Below are 24,631 nucleotides of genomic sequence, written 5' to 3'. Positions count from 1 at the left end.
TCACATAGACAAATTGTCCCATATGTTTATAGTATGGGTTTTTGTCATAAGTACCAAAAAATATAAAACTGAAGAAAAGATTAAACATTAATCAAGCAGTTAGTAGTTTAAACGTATATAACCGATCACAATGTGATCAACAATTAAATCAAAATCAAAGGAAAAAAACATTTTGCAAGAAGTGCTGTGACTGATAACTGGAGGAATGTGGTCCACGGAGAAAAAAAAGTGGAACGGTGACAGAAAGTAAGTGAATCAGAGAAGAAAACAGAGCTTTGAGAGGAAACAACTAAATGCGAGAAGTAATGCATCTCTAATTAGAGAAAGAGCTGATTAGCGGTAGTTAGAACATAAAGAAGCCTAAACGAACAAAAGTGCAAAGTCTGTGCAAACTGCTGAACTGAGCACATAGAGCTGTTCCCCCTCCCCCACTGAGTAAATTATTGTCTTCTCCCTCCCCCTTGCCCTCCTTTCCTGCCACTCCTCCAGTCCCCCTCCCCATCCTTTTTCCTGTCGATTTGCCATCTTCTCCTCCCAGTCTCACTTCCCTACATTGGTTCCATTACCCCCCACCTCTAACCCTGTTTGACCTGAAAAATTCAAATTGCTCTTGACTACCCATGTCCAATGCCATGGGAGTTTGATTAGTTACTTATAAAATTTGGTATATGGAGCATATGATTCATTGAAGACTCATTACAAGTACCTACAGTACCTATTATTCCTGTAAGTGGCACTGTGATGGGTATTTCAATGTTAAAGGTGTGACACACAAGAGCAGTCTTTGGAGGGGCTGTCATGGGCTCCAAAACCCAGAGGGCGTAGGCCCAAAGCATCTAAGCAGTCAGGGCATGAACATGAACATGAGCAGCCTGCCACTACATCTGCTGCAGGCAGAGGGGATGCACCACGTAGAGTAGTCGGAAGAGAAAGTCTAAGGTTTTGTGAGCACAAAGGGTATGCACAAGGGTGTTTGACAGACTGTCATATTTTTCATTTATATTTAGTTTTGTTTAAAGTGACATTACATTTTATGATTGACAGCATTGCTGCCACGTCTTGCCCATTCTTGACTGGCTTTTATGGTGGGGCCCTTTCATGAGATTCACCATGAACAGCGACACTTGATGCCACTCATTGGGTCACTTTACAGTGGGTGTATGTGTAGTTGCAGGACTGTTTTGTGCAGGGAGGGATGGGCGGCCTGGTGTGGGCGCTGCTCTTTCCAGGTAGTGTGAGGACTGGACTATTCACACTTCCTGATATTAGGAGAACCGTTCATATATCAGTGACTCCCTGGCCTCACGTGCAGCCAGGTGAGCCGCTGCTCTGCCCATGGGTTGCTCCTGCTCCTCCTCCATGTGGGTGGCAGATGTGGATGGGGCCTCCTCAGGCAGCACCCCTGTCTGTTGTTGCCCTCTGTGCACTTGTGTAGGTGGCTGTGGCGCAGCACTGTGTTGTGGAGCTACGAGAAGGCAATATTAAGCATTATCACAGATGTGTCATGTTGTGATGAGAATACTGAGGTGCTGAAGATGGCAAGGCATGTTAACATCAACTCATATTGTGTGTGATGAATGTTAAAGTTGTGTCATCAGATGTTTGTGGGTTGCCAGTTTCGGCGTCCCCGACGGACAGGCATGCGAGGGTTTGGCTGAGCTCCAGCTCCTCCTGCTCCGGGTCTGTGAGGACGACAATATGTTGTGGCCCCCCTCCGGTGCTCGTCCTCTCCCGTGCATTTTGCACTCTCTTCTCCTAGAAGGGGAAAAAGAACAGACGTGTGTGTGAGCGATGGCGAAGTGGCCAACTGATGAATGCATTGGTTTGGGTGAGGCTGACCATGAAATAGATGCATCAGAGGGTGAATATGAGACAGAGCTATGACGTTGGATGAGGATTGGGTTGAGTGGTAGTGGTGGGGTGACTAATGGGGAGATGAGGAAGTGCACGTAAGTTGAGGATGAGCCTTAAGTGGGTGTTTCAGGAGTGATGTGATAGAGTAGTGTTGGCAGCGCAGAATGAGTTGGGGGGTGGAGGTGGTGATGTGGAAGACGGAATGTAGGAGAATCAATAAGAGTACTCACTTTGGCTGACCTAGTTAGGTCATTGAAGCGCTTCCTGCACTGGACCCAGGTGCGGGAGACATTGCTGCTGCTGGTGACCTCCTCTGCCACCTCGAGCCAGGCCTTCTTGGTGGCAGACGCAGGCCACTTCCTCCCAAAGGCCGGGTAAAACACATCCCTCTTCCTCCTCACCCCATCCAGTAGCACCTGGAGTGAGGCATCGTTGAATCTTGGAGCAGCCTTGCCCCTGTGCTGCTCCATTGTCGTGTGTGGGTGTTTGCTCCAGGAAAAGCCATTAGAGCAATGGCCCTTTAAATAGAGCTCCTCCAGCTGACAGCCTGGGATGTGGATGCACAGTCTGCCCATTCTTCAGCTTTCGGATGGCAAACCCGGAAGCCACGTGAAGTGGCACCAATTGAATCGCGATCGCGTGGGAAACGGACATTTTTTATTGGTCGGGTTACCCGTGCGTCCATTCACCCCCCGCTGCCATCCCACCTCCACTCTAATAACAGGGCCCATATTTTTGATGTGTTTCTGTGAGTTGAATTTAGATTGTGCAGTCTGAGCATGTGCAGTGTACCGAATTTCCCATGATGCATCAGAACTGTTCAGTCAGGTCACCAACGGAATTTTAAAAAATCTCTTAACACTTTCTAACAACACTTTTTCTTCATATAAATTTGAGAAACAAGTGGACACAGTTCAAAAGTTTTACATAGGTAAAATTCATATTGAGTGTTTTTTTTTAAAAAGTGTGTGAGAGAGAAAAGAAAGTATTCTGATTACAATAATAAATGAAAGCAGAACATTTTGGAAACATTCAGCAGGTCAGACAGCATCTGTGGAGAGATGAACCACAAACATTTCCCTACTCAATACTTTCAGAATAAAATTTTGGACCTTACGCTCATGTTAACAGCAGTCTCTTCATGGAAAATAAATAACAACATATTCTGGAAGATTTTTAGTTTTTTTCAATGACGTTAAAGACAAGCGATGATATTACTAATATATCCTGTAAATTTTATTGGTAGTTAATCCACAAAGCAGTCATTGCTATTACGCACAACATGCTCATTTCAGATTTATGCTGAGTGGGACAGGTATAATTGTATTCAGGGAATTACTTTAATATTAACGTTTCAGGTCTTATGGCCCTTCGTCAGAACAGGAAGATGATAACCTGAAACATTAGCCCTACCGCCCTCTCTCCATGGATGTTGCCTGACTTGCTGAGTATTTCCAGTATTTTCTGTTTACATTTCAGATTTCCAGCATCTGCAGTATTATGCTTTTTGTTCTGAATATATACCCGCTGTAACTTTTGTTTTGTGTTCTATAAAATTTTAAAAGTGCATTAAACCACAGGTTGAGAGGGCTGGCAGGTGAAGAGCGAAAGAGAAAAAGAGAATATGCTTTCTTAAAAAAAAAGTTGAATTTTAAAATTTGAGGGAAACATATAAGAAGGTAGGGTAGGAGGGAGAGGAGAGAAATGAATCTGGTTGAGGGTGAGAGAACCTTTGGCCTCTTGGAATCTACCCTTTGGGGGAGCAAGTGGTAGTGGGGAAGAGAGCATGGAAGGATAAGGTGAGGTGATTGACAATGGAGCAAGGGGGAAGGGAGGATACAGGGGTTTATTGGGTCATTGAAAGAGAAAGAGGTAGGTGTAGTGGGGGATGTGGGGGCAGTTGGAAGGGAAATGGGCAGTGGGAAGGTGAAGGGGAGAGGACGCAGTGGAAGGGAGGTAGTGGGCGGAAGCATGAATGGTGACGGAATGGGAAGCGGGCCTTTGAAGGCCTCATTTTCCCTTCAACCCCCAATCAAATGCAGTCTGCAGCCGTTGGTGGCTTCTTTTCCCACCATACCATGCCATAGCACCCATCACCTCCCCCACCCCCAAAAAGGAAAGAAGAAAAAGATAGAAAGAGAAGCAGAAGAGGACAACAAGAAGTAGAAAAAAGAGATAAGGGGAAAGAAACAGCAGAGAAGATAAAGATAGTCCAAAGCAGCAAAGGATCAACAGAGACAATTAGCAACTTGAAGATCGTTAAGAAATTGCCCATATTCTGCGAGTTACCATAAGGGTTCAATTAGTACTGCTTATAATTAAACCAGTGTTTGTGGGGTCAGCAGAAGAGTACCTAATTAGCATGGGATAGGTGGGCACAAGCACTACTACAGGTGCATCTCTGGTGCCTGTCTGCCCCGTACCCACAGGAACTTTGGTATTCACGTAGTCATGGTAAGATTTTTTTTAAATCCTCTCTTTGGGAGTCCAGGCCGCTTTCTTGCCTGGAACTTGTTGGTGGGGCCCACATATGCCCTTTTGGAAGCCTGTACACCTCCAAGTACTCAGCGTACTGGCCTCCACAGACACATTGGGTTCCCATCCAAAACTCCTGACATAGGGCATTCCTGCCCCTGGCTGCAATTGCTTTGTAAAGGGGGAGAAAGAGCTTTTGCCCGTTTCAAGGCAACCAGAAATGACAGAGACCCGATTGTGCCAGGTCTCCACCGTTATCCTGGGAATTCTATCAGTCTCCCGCTGGAGTTCTTTAAGGAAATCGGTGGAACCCCCAGAGTAATTTCCAGCCCAATGACTTGCATTGATTTCCTGTGAAAGTTGCCTCAGATAAATTTCCACTGTTCAATCTTTAAGTTGTTTCGACATTAAAAAACAAATTTGAATTACCTTCACAGCTTCTAATGATGGCTTTCCTGTGGGTTTTAGTCCTAATTCCTTAGTTCATTGTTCATCATTGATAGCCGGGAAGGAGGGTTGGAGTTCATTAACAGAAAGTCTGGACACTCTTTGTATATGGCCATCAACCATTTAAAAACTTCCGTGAGTTGTTGAGACAGCTATTTTCTCTGAGATCTATACTGCTACCTTCTTCAGTCCTTTAGCTAGGGTTCTTAGAAAGGCATGAGAGAAAATTTTATTAGAGAGATTTCAAACAAACAAAAGACAGCTGTATAAGAAAGTTTAAACATTTTCTTGTAAAAGTTATAATATTTTTGGTCCTATTAAGTTACAAATCTTATTTGCAGTATTAAGTTTCTCAACTTAATGAGAATAAATAGTTTGAGTGATTTTATTCATGCCCCTTCCTTCTTCACTGGTAGCTTTTGCTTGATCTGTAGCTTTCATACATTCTTAGTAGTTTTTCTTGGAAGTTTATGTACCCACTTTTGGTACATCCCCTGTCTATTCAGTGATGATTTATTGCAGCTTTATGAATCAGATGCAAATAAAGATGCACAAATTTACATGTATACAGATTAGCGTTAGCATAACCTGCAAAGTGTGATGGATAAAACATGGGCTTGATATATATTTTGTATACATATACACCATTTTTTGCTTTCCAACTTACCTCAGAAAATGTTCAAGAGTTCATGCTTTACCTTATTTACGATCTTTTATACAAAATATACTCAAATTACCTTAATAGCTTTTAATAATGATTTTTCGGGGGATGTTTATCATGTTAAGTTTCCACCAATACACAGGAATGCAATACCAGCTGAGCTTACAAACAGCACGTCCAGCACAAGCTGTGAATGGCTATTCCTGTTATTAATCATAAAAAAATCTGCAAGTTCAAGGTACAATTGCAAGCTGTGAGCTGTAGCTTGTAACTTGGTGAGTCTCTCAGCTGAAAGTGATGTCTCTGGGAACCACCATAAAATCTACACTGAGGCTTTCATATAAGCATGGGCCTCTGATGAAACACATTGGGGGTGATTTTAAACCCCAAGAACGTGCGGGTTGGGGGCGGGTGGGAGTTGAAAATAGTTGTATTTTTGGGTCGCAACCGCAAAATTTTCGGACTTTGCCTTCCCAGTGGGAAGCCTGTACTTTTACGCGCCGACGTTAAACCCGGAAATAAAGCCGGGTTGTGGTCGCGACCCAAAAAACAACTATTTTCAACTTCCACCTGCCCCTAACCCACCCCTTCTTGGGGTTTAAAATCACCCCCATTGTTACAGTCATTCCTGATACAGAAATTACCATCGCATAGGTGACTATAATAATTTTCTTTCAAATTTAGTTATCCTCTAGGTGTTTATTATTTTACAAATCTTATTTACAGTTTTAAGTTCTCAGTTTAGTAGAAAACTCAAAATCATTTAAAAGGTGAAATCAATTTTAAAAATACTTTGAGAGATTGCATTGGTTTGTCTTCTTTTTAGTCGCTGTTGCTGACAGCCCATTTTTGACTTGTAGTGTTTTCCTCTTCATGATTGGTGGTTTTCATTCCTGCTTGGTTCTTGCTGCTTGGTAAGTTCTCTATCTGGTCAATTGTGATTTGCTGCTATCTCTTTATGTAAAGAGGTATGGCTCCTAAGGTGTGACACCAACGTATAATGAATGAGGTATGACAGACATAGCCACACATATGCAAGATTTGTATCCTTAATAGCAGATCTTTCATAATGTTGCTCAAAGTTGCAGCGTATGCTTTTATCTTTGTGTCTCTGGTGATGTCTCTGTGCTCTGTCCTTGTTCTGAGCCATAATTGTGAACATGGTTAACATTCTGAAGCAACTCTTCCGGTGTCCTAACAGGTCAGGTGCGTCTTGCAGTATGGTGCAGCAGAGAGTACCCGTATTATCGTGGTGTGCTGCATTCTCCACAACCGGCCTTTGAGGGAGGCATCCATTTGGAGGAGTCCTCAGAAAAGCACTTGCCAAATGAGGCAGAAAAGGCCAAAGAAGCTTGCTGTGTTTTTGGGTGCAGACTCCAGAAGACAACTGTCCCTCTTGTACCTTCGTTCATAACCACACTTTCCGTAAACTCTTCCCTATCATTCGCCCCCTAACCCCTTCATTCTTCCCCATCCCCTTTCTCCATTTGTCTTCCCCCCAACCTGATTTTTGCCTGCCCTATCCCATCCAACACCCTTGCCCATATAATTAAGCAGGCGTTACCACCAACTGCCGCCCCTGGGTTTGCTGTATGATCTTTGCCAGCTTCTCAACACTGAGTGGTCGAAGATCAGCAAGCAGGCATGGGGATATAGAGGGAGCCCCAGCGGGGGATATTAGAGAGATGGCGCAGGGTGGAGATAGCAGCTGAAGGCCCAGGGGAAAATGGTGCAGGCTCAGGAGAAGCAGCAGGAGGGCCAGAGCCCGGGCGGCGGTCTAGAGGCCGAGCGGTAGTGGGGAAGATGATGCAACAGTCCCAAGGCAGCGAGGGAGCTCCTGGCCCAGGGGTAGTGTGAAGATGAGGTAGTAATCGCAGGGGTGATGAGGAGCCCTGCAGCAGTGAGGGTGGGTAGGTGGGGAAGATGGAAAATAAAAGTTAGGAAGATGACAAATAAAAGTTAAATTTAAAAAAAACATACCTCCCGTATTAAGGAAAAATAAATATAAAATTAAATAAAATGTACCTGCAGTGCCATCTAGAGGAACATACTTAGTAGACAGAACATGGAGGTGCAACATCACCACTGTGTGTTGGGAGGACTGAAAAATAAGTATCTTGGTAAGTATAAAATATCGTATAAATACCTTATATATACCTTTCAGTTTAAACTCGAGGCATGATGGAAATAGTGTGACATCCAGGTATGATAGAAACTGTAACATGACCTCTCTGTAAGCATAGGACGTGCACTTTAGATGTAAAGCTTTTAATGTATCATAGATACTAGCAAATCTCCCATGAAATTGCTCAAGGTGAGGCCTGCATATATCTGATTTTTTTTCTATTATTTTGTCTGTCTGAGGTTTCTGCTTGTCCGTGTGGACACAGTGGCTCTGAAATTCCTGGGGCCAAGGAGACCAGCGTGGCAGCACACCGACAGTAGCGGGAGGTGGGACGGAATCCAGATTTGGCAGGGGTCTGCGCCTATTTGGCCATATTGGAAATCCCAGTACTTTCAAGGGCGGTCCCATAATGCTCTCGCCCACAAATGGGCAGGCATATTATAATCTAATTTAGATGAGGAAAATACATCATAAAACGCATTCCCCTCATTTACACCTATTCCCATGTTGGATGCCAGGAATACCTGTGAGTCTCTGGCACACAGTGTTGCTAGGGCTGTGGGGAAGGGGTGTTTCCAAATTCAAAGGCTGGCTTTGGAGATGTAATTGATCACAGAAACAGGCAGAAGAAAGAAATAGATTGTTTTAATTATTTTTGCCTTTCCACCCAGCGCCCTGGCAAGGTGTCTCAGAAAATGTCTTCCCCTCGGGCATAGCGAACAGCCAAGGTCCTCACGATTGGGTTGGGGGGGGGGGTGGGGAGGTGTGATAGCACAGCAGGTGAGGCCTAAGATTTTCTTGTGGGGCCCAGGGGAGCACAAGGAAATAATAAATAAATTTAAACTTATTTTCTTGGGGCATCTTCTGTCCCTGATCCACTTCAGCTTTGGGTAGGCCTAACAGGAAACTGGGTGCTATTTCCCATTCAGGCCTCCTCGTAAAAATTGCAGTCAGGTCCTGATGACGTCATTAGGACCCAAAAGGCACATGTTAAAAAACAGCCCGCTGGCTTTGTGTGGACGTCCATGCCGCCTGCTCAGGAGAGCAGGTTAAAAAACAAACCCGTTAGCTCCTGGTGGCTCCAGGGCAGGTTTTAACTGTCCACACGCCCGGTTTCCACCAGGAAGGTAGGGTTAAAATCGCTCCCCCTAATATTGTTTGTACAATTGTTTCCTACATGAGGTACTTGAATAAATTTCAGAGCTGATTTATATAAAATTGCCTGGACTAGAACCAAGTTATATTTTATAAATATTTAAGTGAAGCATGTTCAAACTGCCAGCGTTATGAGGCAATAAACGGCTTCCAATTGCTGAAAAAATGACGATGCCTCAGACCATTCATTTATGAACACGCTACAACCGTTTTGTTGAATAGACTCAGCAGCTCCAGTATAATACTTGACTGTATTGTGTGGTTTTCAAACTCTTGGCAGTATATTTTGGAAGTTGGTAAGACGGCAATATTTGTCCTGTCAGTCTGATATTCCCAGTGTGATACTACATTTAAAAAAGAGAGAGAACTTGCATTTAGATAGCACCATTCATGACCTCAGGATGTTCCAAAGCACTTTACAGATAACAAAGTACTTTTGAAGTGTAGTCGCTGTTGTAATGTAGGAAACGCGGTAGTTAATACACGCACAACAAGATCCCACAAACAGGAATGAGATACAGGACCAGCTAATCTGTTTTGGGTGTTGGTTGAGGGATAGATATTAGCCAGGACAGTGGGAAGAACTCCTCTACTCTTCTTTGACAAGTGCCATGGGATCTTTTACGTCTACCTGAGAGGGGAAACATGTGATCAGTATGGTGGTTTGTGAATTAGGAATAGTGAGAAGAACAAGAAATTATATGATATCACATAGAATCATAGAATGGTTTCAGCATGGAAGGAGGCCATTCGTCCCATTGAGTCCATGCCGGCTATCTGCAAGAGCAATCCAGCTAGTCCCACTCCCCTGCCCCTTCACCGTAGCCCTGCAATTTTTTTCCCTTCAAGTACTTATCCAATTCCCTTTTGAAAGCCACAAATGAATCTGCCTCCACCACCCCCTCAGGCAGTGCATTCCAGATCATAAGCACTCGCTGTGTGAAAAAGTTTTTCCTCATGTCACCTTTGATTCTTTTGCCAGTCACTTTAAATCTATGGCCTCAGGTTTTTGACCTTTCTGCCAATGGGAACATTTTCTCTCGATCTACTCTGTCTAGGCCCTTCATGATTTTGAATACCTCTATCAAATCTCCTCTCAATCTTCTTTGCTGAAAGAAGAACAACCGTTGCTTCTCCAGTCTTTCCACGTAACTGAAGTCGTTCATCCCTGGAACCATTCGAGTAAACCTCTTCTGCACCCTCTCCAAGGCCTTCACATCCTTCCTAAAGTGTGGTGCCCAGAACTCGAAACAATACTCCAGATGTGGCCGAACCAGTGTTTTATAAAGGTTCATCATGACTTCCTTGCTTTTCTACTCTATGCCTCTATTTATAAAGCTCAAGATCCCCTATGTTTTTTTAATTGCTTTCTCAACCTGCCCTGCCACCTTCAACGATTTGTATACATATACCCACAGATCTCTCTGTTCCTGAACCCCATTTAGATTTATACCCTTTAGTTTATATTGCCTCTCTTCATTCTTTCTAGCAAAATATATCACTTTGTACTTTTCTGCGTTAAATTTCATCTGCCATGTACCCGCCCATTCCACCAGCCTGTCTATGTTCTCTTGAAATCTATCACTATCCTCCTCACTGTTCACTACACTTCCCCAAGTTTTGTGTCATCTGCAAATTTTGAAATTGTGCCCTGTACACCCAAGTCCAAGTCATTAATATATATCAAAAAAAGCAGTGGTTCTAGTACCGACCCCTGGTGAACACCACTGTATTCCTCCCTCCAGTCTGAAAAACAACCGTTCACCACTACTCTCTGTTTCCTGTCACTTAGCCAATTTCATATCCATGCTGCCACTGCCCCTTTTATTCCATGGACTTCAACTTTGCTGACAAGCCTATTATGTGGCACTTTATCAAATGCCTTTTGCAAGTCCATATGTACCACATCAACCTCATTGCCCTCATTGACCCTCTCTTGTTACGTCATCAAAAAACTCAATCAAGTTAGTTAAACGCGATTTGCCTTTAACAAATCCGTGCTGGCTTTCCTTAATTAATCTCCACTTGTCCAAGTGACTGTTAATTTTGTCCCGGATTATCGTTTCTAAAAGTTTCCCCACCACTTAGGTTAAGCTGACTGGCCTGTAGTTGCTGGGTTTATCCTTACACCCTTTTTTGAACAATGGTGTAACATTTGCAATTCTCCAGTCCTATGGCACCACCCCCGTACCCAAGATTATGGGCATTATCTCCGCGATTTCTATCCTTATTTCCCTCAGCAACCTAGGATGCATCCCATCCGGACCGGGTGATTTAAGTACAGCTAGCCTTTCTAGTACCTCCTCTTTTTCAATTTTTAGTCCATCCAGTATCTCAACTACCTCTTCTGTTACTGTGACTTTGGTAGCATCTTCTTCCTTGGTAAAGACAGATGCAAAGTATTCATTTAATACCTCAGCCATGCCCTCTGCCTCCATGCGTAGATCTCCTTTTTGGTCCCTAATCGGTCCCATCCCTCCTCTTACTACCCGTTTACTGTTTATATGCCTATAGAAGACTTCTGGATTCCCTTTCATGTTTGCCGCCAGTCTATTCTCATACTCTCTCTTTGCCCCTCTCATTTCCTTTTTCACTTCCCCACTGAACTTTCTATATTCAGCCTGATTCTCATTTGTATTATCAACCTCACATCTGTCAGACGCCCCTTTTTTCTGCTTCATCTTACTCTCTATCTCTTTTGTCATCCAGGGAGCTCTGGCTTTAGGTGCCCTACCATTCCCCCTCATGGGAATGTATTAAAATGTACCTGAACCATCTCCTCTTTAAAGGCCAGCAATTGTTGGATTACAGTTTTGCCTGCCAATCTTTGATTCCAATTTATCCGGACCAGATCCGTTCTCATTCCACAGAAATTGGCCCTCCTCCAACTGAGTATTTTTACTCTAGAGCGCTCCTTGTCCTTTTCCATAACTAATGTAAATCTATGATCGCTGTTCCCTAAATGTTGCCCCACTGACACTTGACCCACCTCATTCCCCTGAACCAAATCCAGCAATGCCTCCTTTCTCATTGGGCCGGAAACGTACTGGTCAAGAAAGTTCTCCTGAACACACTTCAAAAATTCCTCCCCCTTTTTGCCCCTTACATTATGACCATCCCAGTCTATATTAGGATAGTTGATGTCCCCCATTATCACTACTCTATGGCTCTTGCACCTCTCTGTAATTTCCCTGCAAATTTGTTCCTCCATATCCATCCTACTAGTTGGTGGCCTATAGGATACACCCAGTAGTATAATGGCACCTCTATTGTTTTTTAACTCCAACCAAATAAATTCTGTCCTTGACCCCTCCAGGACATCCTCTCTCTCCAGCACTGCAATATTCTCCTTAAACAATGCTGCCACCCCCTCCTCCTTTCTTTCCTTCCTTACCTTCCCTGAACACCTGGTATCCAGGAATATCCAACCCTGCCCTTTTTTGAGCCAGGTCTCCGTTATCACCATGACATCATATTCCCATGTTGCTAATTGCGCCTGCAGCTCACCAACCTTGTTTACTATGCAGCGTGCATTAACACTGTAAACCTATCCTGGACCTTCCTGTATTCTCTCTTAGTCTGTTCCCATCAAATACCGTACTATTTCTTATTCTAGTGCCATCTGTCTCTCCCAATCCTTTGTGCACCTTGTTTCTCCTTTCCAATCCTACATCCTGGTGCCCATCCCCCAGAAATTAGTTTAAAACCTCCCCCACACCTCTAGCGAACATCTCCGCGAGTTCATTGGTCCCAGCTCCGTTGAGGTGCAACCCGTCTGACTTGTACAGGTCCCACCTCCCCAAGAACTGGTCCCAATGCCCTAGGAATCTAAAGCCCTCCCTCCTGCACCATCTCTCCAGCCACACATTCATCTGCTCTATCCTCCTATTTCTATACTCACTAGCACGTTGCAATGGGAGTAATCCTGAGATTACTACCTTTGAGGTCCTGCTTTTTAATCTCATTACTAGCTCCCTAAAATATGCCTGCAGGACCTCATTCCTCTTTCTACCTATGTTGTTGGTACCGCTATGGACAACGACCTCTGGCTGTTCACCTCCCCCTTCAGAATATTCTGCAGCCGCTCAGTGACATCCTTGATCCTGGCACCAGGGAGGCAACATACTATCCTGGAATCATGTCTGCGGCCGCAGGAACGCCTGTCTGTTCCCCTAACTATTTAATCCCCTATCACTACTGCTCTCCTGACCTTTCTCCTCATGATGAATGTTTAATTTTTCTCTTCAGAGGAAAGACATTTAAATCCATTCAGCTATGCCTCCATTGTTGTTTCTTTTTACCTAAATTCCTTTCTAAACAGAACCTCAACATTAAGATGGTAGTAGGTTAACATGCAGTTCTTTCAACTCTGGGACTTGATCTTGAACTAAGTCCAAAGTAAAGGAATGTAAGTCTCCTGTTTCTAAATCTCCTATCTGAAATGATCTCGGGCAATCTCAACTCAGTTCCCAATGATAAAACCCTACATAATGGTTCCGCAAGAATGTAAGCAGGCAAAGTTATTACCTACATTTAAAAAGAGCAACAAATCTGACCTAACCAAATACAGGCCTATTAATCTAACATCAATAGCAGATAAAATAATGGAACAATTTGAATGTATACTTCGCTCAATTTGAGCATTTGCCTCTGAGTCAGAAGGTTGAGAGTTCAAGTTCCACTACAGCACACAATCTAGGCTAACACTTCAGCATGGTATTGAAGGAATGCTGCACTGTTGGAAGTGCTGTCAGCTAGGGTGTTAACCACCTGCTCAGGTAGATGGGAAAGATCCCATGGCACTGTCCTGGTTAACAATCCTCCTTCAACAAAAACCACCCAAACCAGGTTATTCCATTATTCATTCATTTACCGTTTGTGAGACTTTGCTATGTGCAAATTGGCTACCATTGTTGCTTATAAAACAATAATGGCTGCACTTTAAAAGTAATTCACTGGTTGTAAAGTTTGGAATGTCCTGCAGACATAACAAGGTGCTATATAAATACAAATTTTTTCTTTAACAAATAGCACCTAATAGAAAGAAGTAAAAGAAAATCCAAGAGATCACCTGAAGGGAACAAACCAAGAAGAGTAGGATGTCATGAGTAAGATGGGGATGAGAGGATCAAAATTATGAGAGAGAAAATATAAGTGAGAGACTGTGGGTACATTGGCTGAGAGACACACCAGAAGAAAAGACAAGAGAATGTCATTGAGAAACTCTGAAGGTATTTATTGACATGATGATAAAAGCATTCAAAGCTAGAAAATGCTGAAGTGGAAATTGCTGCACAGTCCTGTTTCACCGTGCTACCTTCAAATGTTACAGGTATTGCAGGTAAATTTGGACACTTTTATAATGGAATGGGATTTTCCAAGTTGACAGCTACAGCTATACAAAGCTCTGGTTAGACCACATCTGGTGTACTGTGTTCAGTTCTGGGCACTGCACCTTAGGAAGGATATATTGGCCTTGGAGAGAGTGCAGCGTAGATTTACTAAAATGATACCTGGACTCCAAGGGTTAAATTACAAGGAGAGATTACACAAAGTAGGGTTGTATTCCCTGAAATTTAGAAAATTAAGGGATAATTTGATCAAAGTTTTCAAGATATTAAGGGGAACTGATAGGGTAGATAGAGAGAAACTATTTCTGCTAGTTGGGGAGTCTAGGACTAGGGGACATAGCCTAAAGATTAGAGCCAGGACTTTCAGGAGTGAAGTTAGGAAACACTTCTGCACGCAAAGGGTGGTAGAAGTTTGGAACTCTCTTCCGCAAACGGTTGTTGATGCTAGCTCAATTGTTAATTTTAAATCAGAGATTGATAGATTTTTGTTAACCAAAGATATTAAGGGATATGGGGCTCAGGTGGGTATATGGAGTTAGGTCACAGATCAGCTATGATCTCACTGAATGGTGGAACAGGCCCGAGGGGCTATATGGCCTACTCCTGTACCTACATAGGAATTTTCATACATTTTGAAGTGGAATGTTTGTAACCCACACCTACCATTCTTAATATATATGTATTCTTACCTCAGCTGCTAGTTCTTGTGAATAGGTCTTCAGCACTACAACTGTGATGTTGTCAGGGCCAATAGTTTTCACTGTGTCCAGTACGTCCTAATGTTATGTGAAGTGAACTCGATTGGTTGGGCACTGGTATCTATCATGGTAGGGATTTTGGGAAGAGGCCAAGTAAGATCTTCCACTTGGCACTTTTGGCTGAAGAAACTTGAAAACACATGTACTTGTCTCTTGCACTCACATATTGGGCTCTACCATAGTTGAGGATGAGGATGTTCATGGAGCCTTCCATTACTTGTCTGATCATTTACCACCATTCTCAACAGAACGTGTCAGGGCTATGGAGCTTTGCTTTGATCTGTTCTTTGCACAGATGCTGACTGGCCTGTTGAATGTTTTGAGCATTTTCTGTTTTTGTTTTGGCTTTCAAGTATTTGCAGTTTTTTTGCTTGTTGTTTATTTTGTTTATAGTCTGTTGTTTTTGGTGTGTAGCATGCAGATGTAGCTTCACTAGGTTGGTGCGACATTTACACTGCTATTTTCTTGTTGATGTAAATTAGCTTAAGGTGCACATCAATGTGAAAGTGACAGTATAACTCAAGTGTTAGGTTCCATTTTCACACCCAAGCCAACTAAAGCTAAGTGGTCTGAGACCCCTTTCACGATGGGCTTCACACTTGGTGGGCTGTAACTCCATGAGGTGTGCAGCCAGGTTTAAAACCTGTTCAGGTGGACCGCCAGGACTTCTGGGCAGTTTATAAACTTAGATTAGAGTCTTTCATGTTATGATAAAGTAAATTCAGTCATTTGTTCTCTGCTAACATTAAAAAAATAGATAGGGGAGCAGAGTCCTGTGCATTCATGCAAGCGTGCATGCATAGAACTTAGGGCAGGCAGAATGCAAGTTGCAGCTGAGACAACCCAATACAACAGCCAGCTGTGATTTTGACTGGTCTGAGATCAGTAGTGTAATAACAAAAAGGACTTGCATTTATATATCACCCCGTCACATCTCTCAGAAATGTCCCAAAACACTTCACATAGAATGAATTACTATGGAGTGCAGTCACTGTAGTCATGTACACAAATGTGGCAGCAATTTTGCATAAACAGAAGTGACCAGTTAATTTATTTTGGTGATGGTCATGACACTGAGAGAACTCCCTGCTCTTCAAATAGTGCCATGGGATAAGTGTCGTTCAAGGCAGCAGTATCATGTATCATAGACCTAATCACACTTACACAGGAAACGTTTTTGCTACATAAGTTGTTACAATGGAACAAGAAAATGTTGACCCAGGCTATTTTATTAAAAGTGTATCAGGTATCAGTGCCAGTTAAGCAATACGGGCTTTAAAAGTATTCTTAAGGTTTTCTGCCTCATACTGATTTTATGGGGGGTGGCGGGCGAGCAAAGGATTGCCACATTCCCTTTGTGTCACTGAGAACTTATCTCTCGTTTTCTCTGTGGAGTTTGTAAAAGTTTGTTGTAGAATGCATAAGAACGCGCCCCTCCCCCTTCAAACTTCAAAAGGTGGACACAAGCAGGACTGGAGACTTCTGTCATCCATTAAAGATCACCAGATCTGCACACACACCGCTCACTGCCCACCTTCGGAATGGTTTCAGCTTCACTTGACTGTCTCACTTGGCGTCTATACTTGTGATTTAGTTGTTGAACTATTACTGTGCATTGCCGTCATCACCAAACCGACACCAATGAACACTTTTAGTTTGTTAAACTTTACCGAAATCCCGATGTCTTGGAGTTTGCTTCACGAGGGGTTTGGGAAATCCAAATCTTCCAAAGTGTTTTCAAAGGTCACTTGCAGGGTGTAGGCCATCGTGCTGTTCTCCTCACGGGCGAATACCGAAAGTTTTTTTTTGCCCACGGAACCGTTTCAAGGATGGAAGGACCTTTTTTGTTTTGATTACGTCAGCAGGATTGGTCCATTCATATTTTCAAACTGAACAAGAAACTCGACGGGCATTAGGACCGCTCGGAAGTCTGCATTCGTGGTCGGACGAGCAGCGTTGCTGGGAGCAAAGAAGCTGCTAAATTGGCATTTTAGAGTGGGGTTTTCCGTCTTGAGTCTTGAGCATATGAATTGGGCACCCGAGCCCTGCCCAGCTTCTTTAGGAACACATGTCTTTACAGCCTTTGTCCCAAGTGAACTTTGTGACAGTAACCGAGATCCTGCCCAGTCTGGGAGGGCTGTATGAGGCGAGTGACCGTCTGCCGGAAATCTCCCACGTCCTGATCCCGGCTCCCTCTATATTATGGTGCTGATCTCCCTCCTACAGTCTGATGAAACGATCGCAAAGTTATCTCACAGTCTGCACCAAGATGACAAGAAGACTTGGACGTAATGGTTTGGCAGCAAGACTGCAAATACTGTATGTTTTCATCAGCGTAACCGATGCCTTCGTAGCATCAAAAGATGGTGAGATTTTTAAAAACATATTTTGGCTCTTAGAACTATAACTTTTGTGTGTTGCTTTTTCTGGCATTTTATGTACAATGCAACCGTCTTGCTATCGCATCGTGCCCATTGCTACTAATTCACTCGACTTGGAGTCATCCAATGGCCGTTACACCATCTGGCTCCTATTTGAATTAATCAAAATACACTACATCAAACTTTTCTATTGTGCACCAGATCAGTTATGTGGTTTACTTGGTATCCCGGGAGATATGTACTGAATAGAGGTGATTCGTGCCCTGGTAACTATGAACGAGACTGGTTTCCTTTCTTTTGGTTCGTTTCCAGCATCAGATTATATTGACTGTGAGGTTTTGATTGCCAGATCTAATAATTATTCTGCTCTCCAGTCTAGTCGGCATCGTTTACAGAGCAATACAGTTCTGGTTTGTTGCACTTAAATGCGCTGAGTCGGCAATCTAATGATCATTTTAAGGCGTTAGAAGTTGAAAATATTTAGCCGTGGACAGAACAAATCGATCTTCAGTCCAACTATTCTCATTTTAGTGTTTGTTTAGTTAACCCGTGCGCAATAATAAAACGTATTCTAACTATTCAGCATTGTACTTAGCACCAGTGACTTTGATGGCACTTTAGGATAGAATCAGCGTCTGAATACAATGTACAATGTACTTCACTGGCACGCTGCTTTGGAAACATCAATTAGCATGAAATTAATATTTTTTTGTGTGTAGACCTTTCCAATTACTTTTGGTATCCTAATGAAATGTCAGCATATAGATAATTTCTCGCCCTTTTCTTCAGTGTGTGACCGGCACTGATCAATACTTCTTATGTGTACTAGCCACAAGCGACCCGCCTCCAGACAACATTGCAAAATGTCAGTTCTCTCCCCTAACCCTTTTCCTTAATGCTCCAAGGGAAGGGCATCGTCCTTTTCATATCCATCACAGTAAGAGAGATATTCGCTATAGTTTGAGCCCAGTGGGGTGAAAGAGTATGAAATTGACTTAAAACATCTGCCAGCATTCCGTGAAGTTGCTAAATTCGATAAAAGACTCGTTGCAGCACAGCTTAATTAAAGAACAGAAGTCACTTTATACTTTCCTTGCTCATAATTAGATATTATGGGGTAGCAGGGACGAGCTGGAGGTCTCCTATCTATTGAATTACACAGGCTTCATCTTTTATCAAAAGTTAAATCAAAACATTAGCCCTCCACAGGCCACAGAGTCTATAAAATATTCCACATTTCTTTCCTCAGTTGGACATATGATCTCAGGGCTTATCAACAAATTTGGCGTTTCATCTAGAAGCCTAATTGCTTCTCTAGACCAAGCAGCTGCAGTAATCAGCTGTTTTTTTCTCTGCAATGAAAAGCACTGTAGTTAGGAATTAGAATTGTCTCCACTTTTTCCTCTCTGAGTAAAATTGTTCAAACAATCCTGCCGTGGACCTTTTTAAAGCAGAGTTCTGGACTTGGACAAACTGCATGGTTAGGAATTGTTTGCACAGAGGGCCTTTGAAGAAGGCTAGGGTCCATTAGTTGTATTACAAATATGTTTTCAACATTTTGCATAAGGAAGCCAAAAAGGATGAAATATTTAATTATAAAACATTGTCCAATTTCATTGGTAATATGATACTAATAGCTGCATAGGCAATAATGGGAACTGATATGAGCTGTTTTTATTTGTGAAGTACAACTGGCTTTTCATTCCAATACTAGTGCAATTAATATTTAAAGTGGGAAAGCCACCGTAGTATGGGATGATGGAGCTCTAGTGTGCTGTGTCACAGAATGTTACAAATCTGTTCCCCTGACTCTGCAAATAATGAGCTTTCAGCCTCAGTTGCGCTGGTTTGGGGAGGTACTGAGAAGAGGTCAGGCACTTCCCCTCAGAGAGTGAGGAAAAGTCAAAGGAACAGTCACTAGTGCCTCTATCAGACACTGTGAAATGATTACACAATCAGATGGAAGAAATCTATGAGTAGGTCATCTGCCTGCCTTCCTAACTTTGCGGGCATAGCTAGAGAAGGCAGCTAGAGAAGGCAAAATAGAAACATTGAAATGCTTTAGAGAGTAAGTATCATTTGTACTTCTTTTGAGCATCAAATGATTACAAAGGTTAATATTAACATTAATATCCCATTTCCTTTGGTCACATTTCTATTGATTTTTGCGGATTTTTCTTTAAACAGAGAATGACAGCAACATTGCCATAAAACTGCCTTGGACACGTTTTTGGAGAATACTGTCCTCTGTTACTAACAGTTTGTTTATAATTGATTGCCTTTTAAAAGAGCACTGGAGATAAATTCTGGCAGAATTGTACAGAGGGGATATATATGTGAAGTGCTATTAGTTTTATGAATGGGCAAGATTTTGAAGTTATGGCACAGCACTGACAGGAGCAGTGGAGAAGTTAAGGGGCTGCAGGGGATGGGACATTGTTAATAAACCCAATCATTCTGGACATTTCCTCTATTGCCTGGCTTTAGCCTTACTGACAGACCATATCTGATTGCCACTGCCACACCCAACCTGACGGTGGCTCAATCCGAAGTGCATCAGGTACTCTATATGTAATTATTGTTCCAATCCAAATGTCCAACCTCAGCAGAGGGAAGTTTATTATCTGGACTCTAGCTATCAACAGACTACTTCCTTTCATTTCAGTGTGTCAGTGTTTCATCCATAACTTTAAAAATTGACACTTATGACATCATCAGCTATACATATCTAGCATCTCCAAATTAAGATGTATAAGTGTCAACTTTTTAAAGTAATGAATGAAACACTCACTCACTCAAATGACTGAAAGTACTCTGTTCATTTTCCAAATTCTAGCCTTCCGTATGCTTAGAGTGGATACTAGGGAACTAAAATAACTACATAAAGTAGCTGATGAATGTACGGTTCAGTGAGAGCTGGGTCAGTTTGGGTCAGGTTAGGCCTGCTGCCAGGCGTTGGGTTGGGTCAAGCAGCTGGTGTCAGATCGGGTATGGCAGGGGAATCATCCCTCACACATCCCCACTAAGTGCGCATTTATACCATATGTAGCAATCACATGTCCATTTGAGTCTCGGGTCCATTTATTTTCCACTTTCAGGCAGTCATACCTTACCTATACTGCCTGGCTGTGATTTGGACTGTCAGGTTCAGAGAGTGTGTGCTTGCATGCATTTGGAGAACTCTGCTCGCTAACTTTAAATTTTAAATGTTTTGAGAGTACAGGTGGGAGTGTTCATACTCTCAATACATTTAAATCAGCTCTGGTTTACTTCCTTAAGTGTCCAGGACATCCAACAGACTTCCTGTGTTCTTTGTAAACCTGGTTTGACAACACTCTAGAGGGATGCTCCAATGTCAAGTGGTGTGTGACTGCCCTTCTTTGGTGGTGGTGGGAGGAGAGGGGAGGAGAATCTCACTATGCTCCACTCCAGAACCAGGTTGGGACCCAATTCCAAAATTAGATTGCAATTGTTGTGCCACTGTGAAGTAGAAACCTAAAGTTGCAGTATAAATGCACTCTTAAGAGAATGATTATGGCATCACTTCGAAGCGTTAAAAAAAAGTTCAACCCGCTTTTCTAGCACAGCATTCAAATCGCAGTCAGTGGACTGAAGTTTCAAGAGGGATCGTCAAAATATTTGTAAATCATCAGTTTCACACTGCACAACATGATTAACTACATTTTTCTCTTTTATGCTAGTTAATTAGTTTATTAGCTTTTGAAGGGTTTGAGAAGAGCATTATTAGTGCTATATCCCGATCAGCCATTTTTCTTTCATTAATACTAATAGTTTTGTTTTGCAAAAAACAGCCGATGTAAAATCAGGAGCACTCATCATTTTTACAAAGGCAGGGTGATTAAATCTTTTGTGTGAAAAGGGGAGAAAATATTCCCCACTTAGCTTAACAGGGTGAAAGAGCTGAATTAACAACAGGAGAGATATAAGGGGTACTTTTAGCTTTAACAATGGATGTCAATTCAGCTTCCCCATCCTGTTTGTCCTAGTATTACCTCCCAGCAATTACAACATGTAATCAGAGCTCAATGATTAACCATAAATATTGCGGGGGGGAGGGGGGGGTTGGAGTATGGGACAAACAAAAGTGAAATGAAGTATATTAAAATAAGTTATAATTGTAAGTATTTACATTTTAAAAACAATGCAATTTCCAAAATATAGATGAAAATCCCAAATCCCATGTTGTAAAGTAGAATTAAACTTATTCAGTTACTGTAATACAGTGGTTCTGATAATACATGCTTTTTAAGTACTTTATGTAGATGAACATTATGCAAAGTGTAAGGGAGTCGATAGGTCTCATGACATTGATTACATCTTATTATAACCCTATATCTCATTGTCTCAAAAATTGCTTGTCTGTTATTCCATCAGCATTCTCATTTGCTTACATAAACTTAACCAATAAATCACTAGCAAAGCAATACGCTGTAGCTCAAAGTAATTCATATCACAATAGATCATTTAACATTTTCATTGGATTAGTAAAAGTAATAATAGTACATTTTATTGCAAAGGATGAATTAGGTACAAATGAAAAAAAAACAGAATGCACAATAAAAGTACTCATGAAGCACAGTGAAACGCATATGAATGCAGTAGAAATAGTAAAGAATTAAAACTAAATTGCACTTCATCGTTCAAATAGATTTCAACAAATGTTTACATCAAGGCAGCTCACAACCAATACTGGTAGTGAATAAGACAGTGATGAATAAAACATAGAAGGATTCATCCATTTACATTTGTTTCTAAGATTATAATATGCTTCTGAGCATTCATAAATATGTGATGCAACTATGTTAAGCTTGTTGCATTGTGAGATAGAATGTTTTACATAAGTCAGTCCTTCTTACCTCTAATCTCTCTTAAGCTGTCCATCCAAGGAGTCTTCTCGTAACTTAGATCCCGGTAGATTATGTTCAAAGCTTTTGGATCAACTCCAGATGTGCTAGATGTTAAACTAAAATACCAAAGCTGGCAAGCATGTTCTGCAGGGTCTAATCAGTTTTTTGAAGAATAATAAATCATCAGTATTAGAACCAGCCCTTTTTAAGATACTAAAATAAATTAATCTCTTGCTAGCCTTTTCATATCTATCTTTCTATACTTCATATATATAGATTCCTTTTCAAATCATTAGACAGTATGATACCAGGTAGCTCTTAAAGGGGGAATATTCTCATTATCAGCTACTGTTAATCTTGGAATTTTCCAAATGATTAAATGCACTCTTATTACAAGAAAAGTAGCCCAAGTTATTGAATATTTTGAAGAACACTGCGATTACTAACCAATTTACATTATTTCTGGTTAAGGTTTCTTAATGTGATCTTGAAAGATTTTACATTATTGAACTTTCTTTGCTGAATTTTTCTACAATGAGCAATGTATTGTTGGGAGATCCTTGAAATGTTGTCTTACAAAGTCACAACATTTCCATGGAAGTATGGAGTTGAATAATGAAAAAAATGAAAATGTGTTTAGTGTGCTTTTTATTTGACCCTATGTGCTGTGATGTGTTTGTTTTCATCTTACTGTTTTCTGCCAGTTTTTCCCAACACCAATCTGAATGCATTGACTCTTTGCTCGGTTGTGGTTTCAAAGGCCTGGGGTACTCTTCAGTATTTCAATCAAGTGGCCATTCTTCATGATTATATGAACCTAGATCATGCCCACAAGCTATTTTACTTTAAGGGCATCACAGTCAAGCATAATCCTGTCTCCACCGAATATCCACACGTGCATTTCCAACAGAGATCATTGAATGGCAATCAGTAGTGGTAGATTTTCTCTTCTCTAACCCACGTTTGCTAAGATCAATTACATAGAATGAAAAGCACAGAAACAGGCCATTCGGCCCAGCAGTCCATGCCGGTGTTTATGTTACACATGAGCATCCTCCCACCCTTCTTTATTTAACCCCATCAACATATCCTTCTGTTCCTTTCTCCCTCATGTGCTTATCTAGCTTCCTTTTAAATGCATCTATACTAGTCGCTTCAACTACTCCTTGTGGTAGCGAGTTCCACATTCTAACCACTCTCTGGGTAAAGAAGTTTTTCCTGAATTCCCTATTGGATTTATTAGTGACTGTCTTATATTTATGACCCCTGGTTCTGGTCTCCCCCGCAAGTGGAAACATCTATCCCCAATCAAACCCTTCCATAACCTTAAAGACCTCTATCAGGTCACCCCTCAGTCTTCTCTTTTCTGGAGAAAAGAGCCCCAGCCTGTTCAATCTTTCCTGATAACCATAACCTCTCAGTTCTGGTATCATCCTAGTAAATCTTTTTTGCACCTTTTCCAATGCATCTATATCCTTTTTATAATATGGAGACCAGAACTGTTCACAGCACTCCAAGTGTGGTCTGTTTAGATAAGCTGGGGCTTTACATTAAATAAGTTCAAACTAGTCATTACATGCATATTGTAGTGTCCCATCATCATTCTGACTTGAGATTATCCAACACAGCATAGACAGGGACCAAACCTGCAATCTTCCTGGCCCTGGAGTTTCTGCATGATCTCTGCCCAGATAACAGCTTTTTCTGGGCGGATTCAAATCAAATAGTGGAATTTTAAGCGTAAGTGATTTGCGCCCATAACTACTTTACGCTTGACTATCTGCGATCTTTTAATTTAGTCCGACAGTCCCTTTGCCCAAGACAGTCACTGCGCACAAAACTGGTCACGCACCCAGGTCGGAAAGGCAAGTTTCAGCTGATTGCGCTCGTTCAGAGGGGTGGGCGGGGGGGGGGGGGGGTGTTCATCACATTGTGCCTAGATTCTCAGGTGCACAGGCACCTGAGGTCACATAGATCCAACATTAGTCATCTGACCAACAGTCAATTGAAGCTACTGACTAGGTCTGCCCTGCTGCTGCAGAAATCATCAATTAGTTTAAAATGTTTTCTCCTTACCTTTTATACCAGCCTACCCTAGCACCTTGATACCCCATTGGCCCTGTTCCAGTCATGAATCGATAACGTTCGATTACGCTGCTTGATTGCGCTGATTAGAATCATAGAATCAGAGAAAATTTACGGCACAGAAGGAGGTAATTCGGCCCATCGTGTCTGCGCCGGCTGAGAAACGAGCCACCCAGTCTAATCCCACTTTCTCGCATTTGGTCCGTAGCCCTGCAGGTCACGGCTCTTCAGGTGCACATCCAGGTATTTTTTAAATGAGTTGAGGGTTTCTGCCTCTGCCACCCTCTCAGGCAGTGAGTTCCAGACCCCCACCACCCTCTGGGTGAAAAGAATTTTCCTAATTTCCGCTCTAATCCTTCTACCAATCACTTTAAATCTATGCCCCCTGGTTATTGACCCCTTCGCTAAGGGAAATAGGTCCTTCCTATCCACTCTATCTAGGCCCCTCATATTTTTGTACACCTCAATCAA

General features: G+C 42.1%; 1 protein-coding gene across 1 annotated transcript in view; it reads left to right on the top strand.

Annotated features, from left to right (window-relative positions):
- The first annotated feature begins 16,755 nt into the window (after window positions 1-16,755).
- The window catches only part of adam12 (ADAM metallopeptidase domain 12), a 289,205-nt gene continuing 281,329 nt past the window's right edge, over window positions 16,756-24,631 (top strand). The window contains 2 exon segments of the mRNA XM_068002357.1: window positions 16,756-17,091; window positions 17,093-17,192. Coding sequence (XP_067858458.1) covers window positions 17,029-17,091; window positions 17,093-17,192 — 163 coding nt within the window. The 5' untranslated portion in view covers window positions 16,756-17,028.

Source organism: Heptranchias perlo, chromosome 21, assembly GCF_035084215.1.
Source record: "Heptranchias perlo isolate sHepPer1 chromosome 21, sHepPer1.hap1, whole genome shotgun sequence".
NCBI lineage: Eukaryota > Metazoa > Chordata > Chondrichthyes > Hexanchiformes > Hexanchidae > Heptranchias > Heptranchias perlo.
The sequence above is the reverse complement of the archived record's forward strand: the minus strand, read 5'-3'. Positions and strand labels throughout refer to the sequence as shown.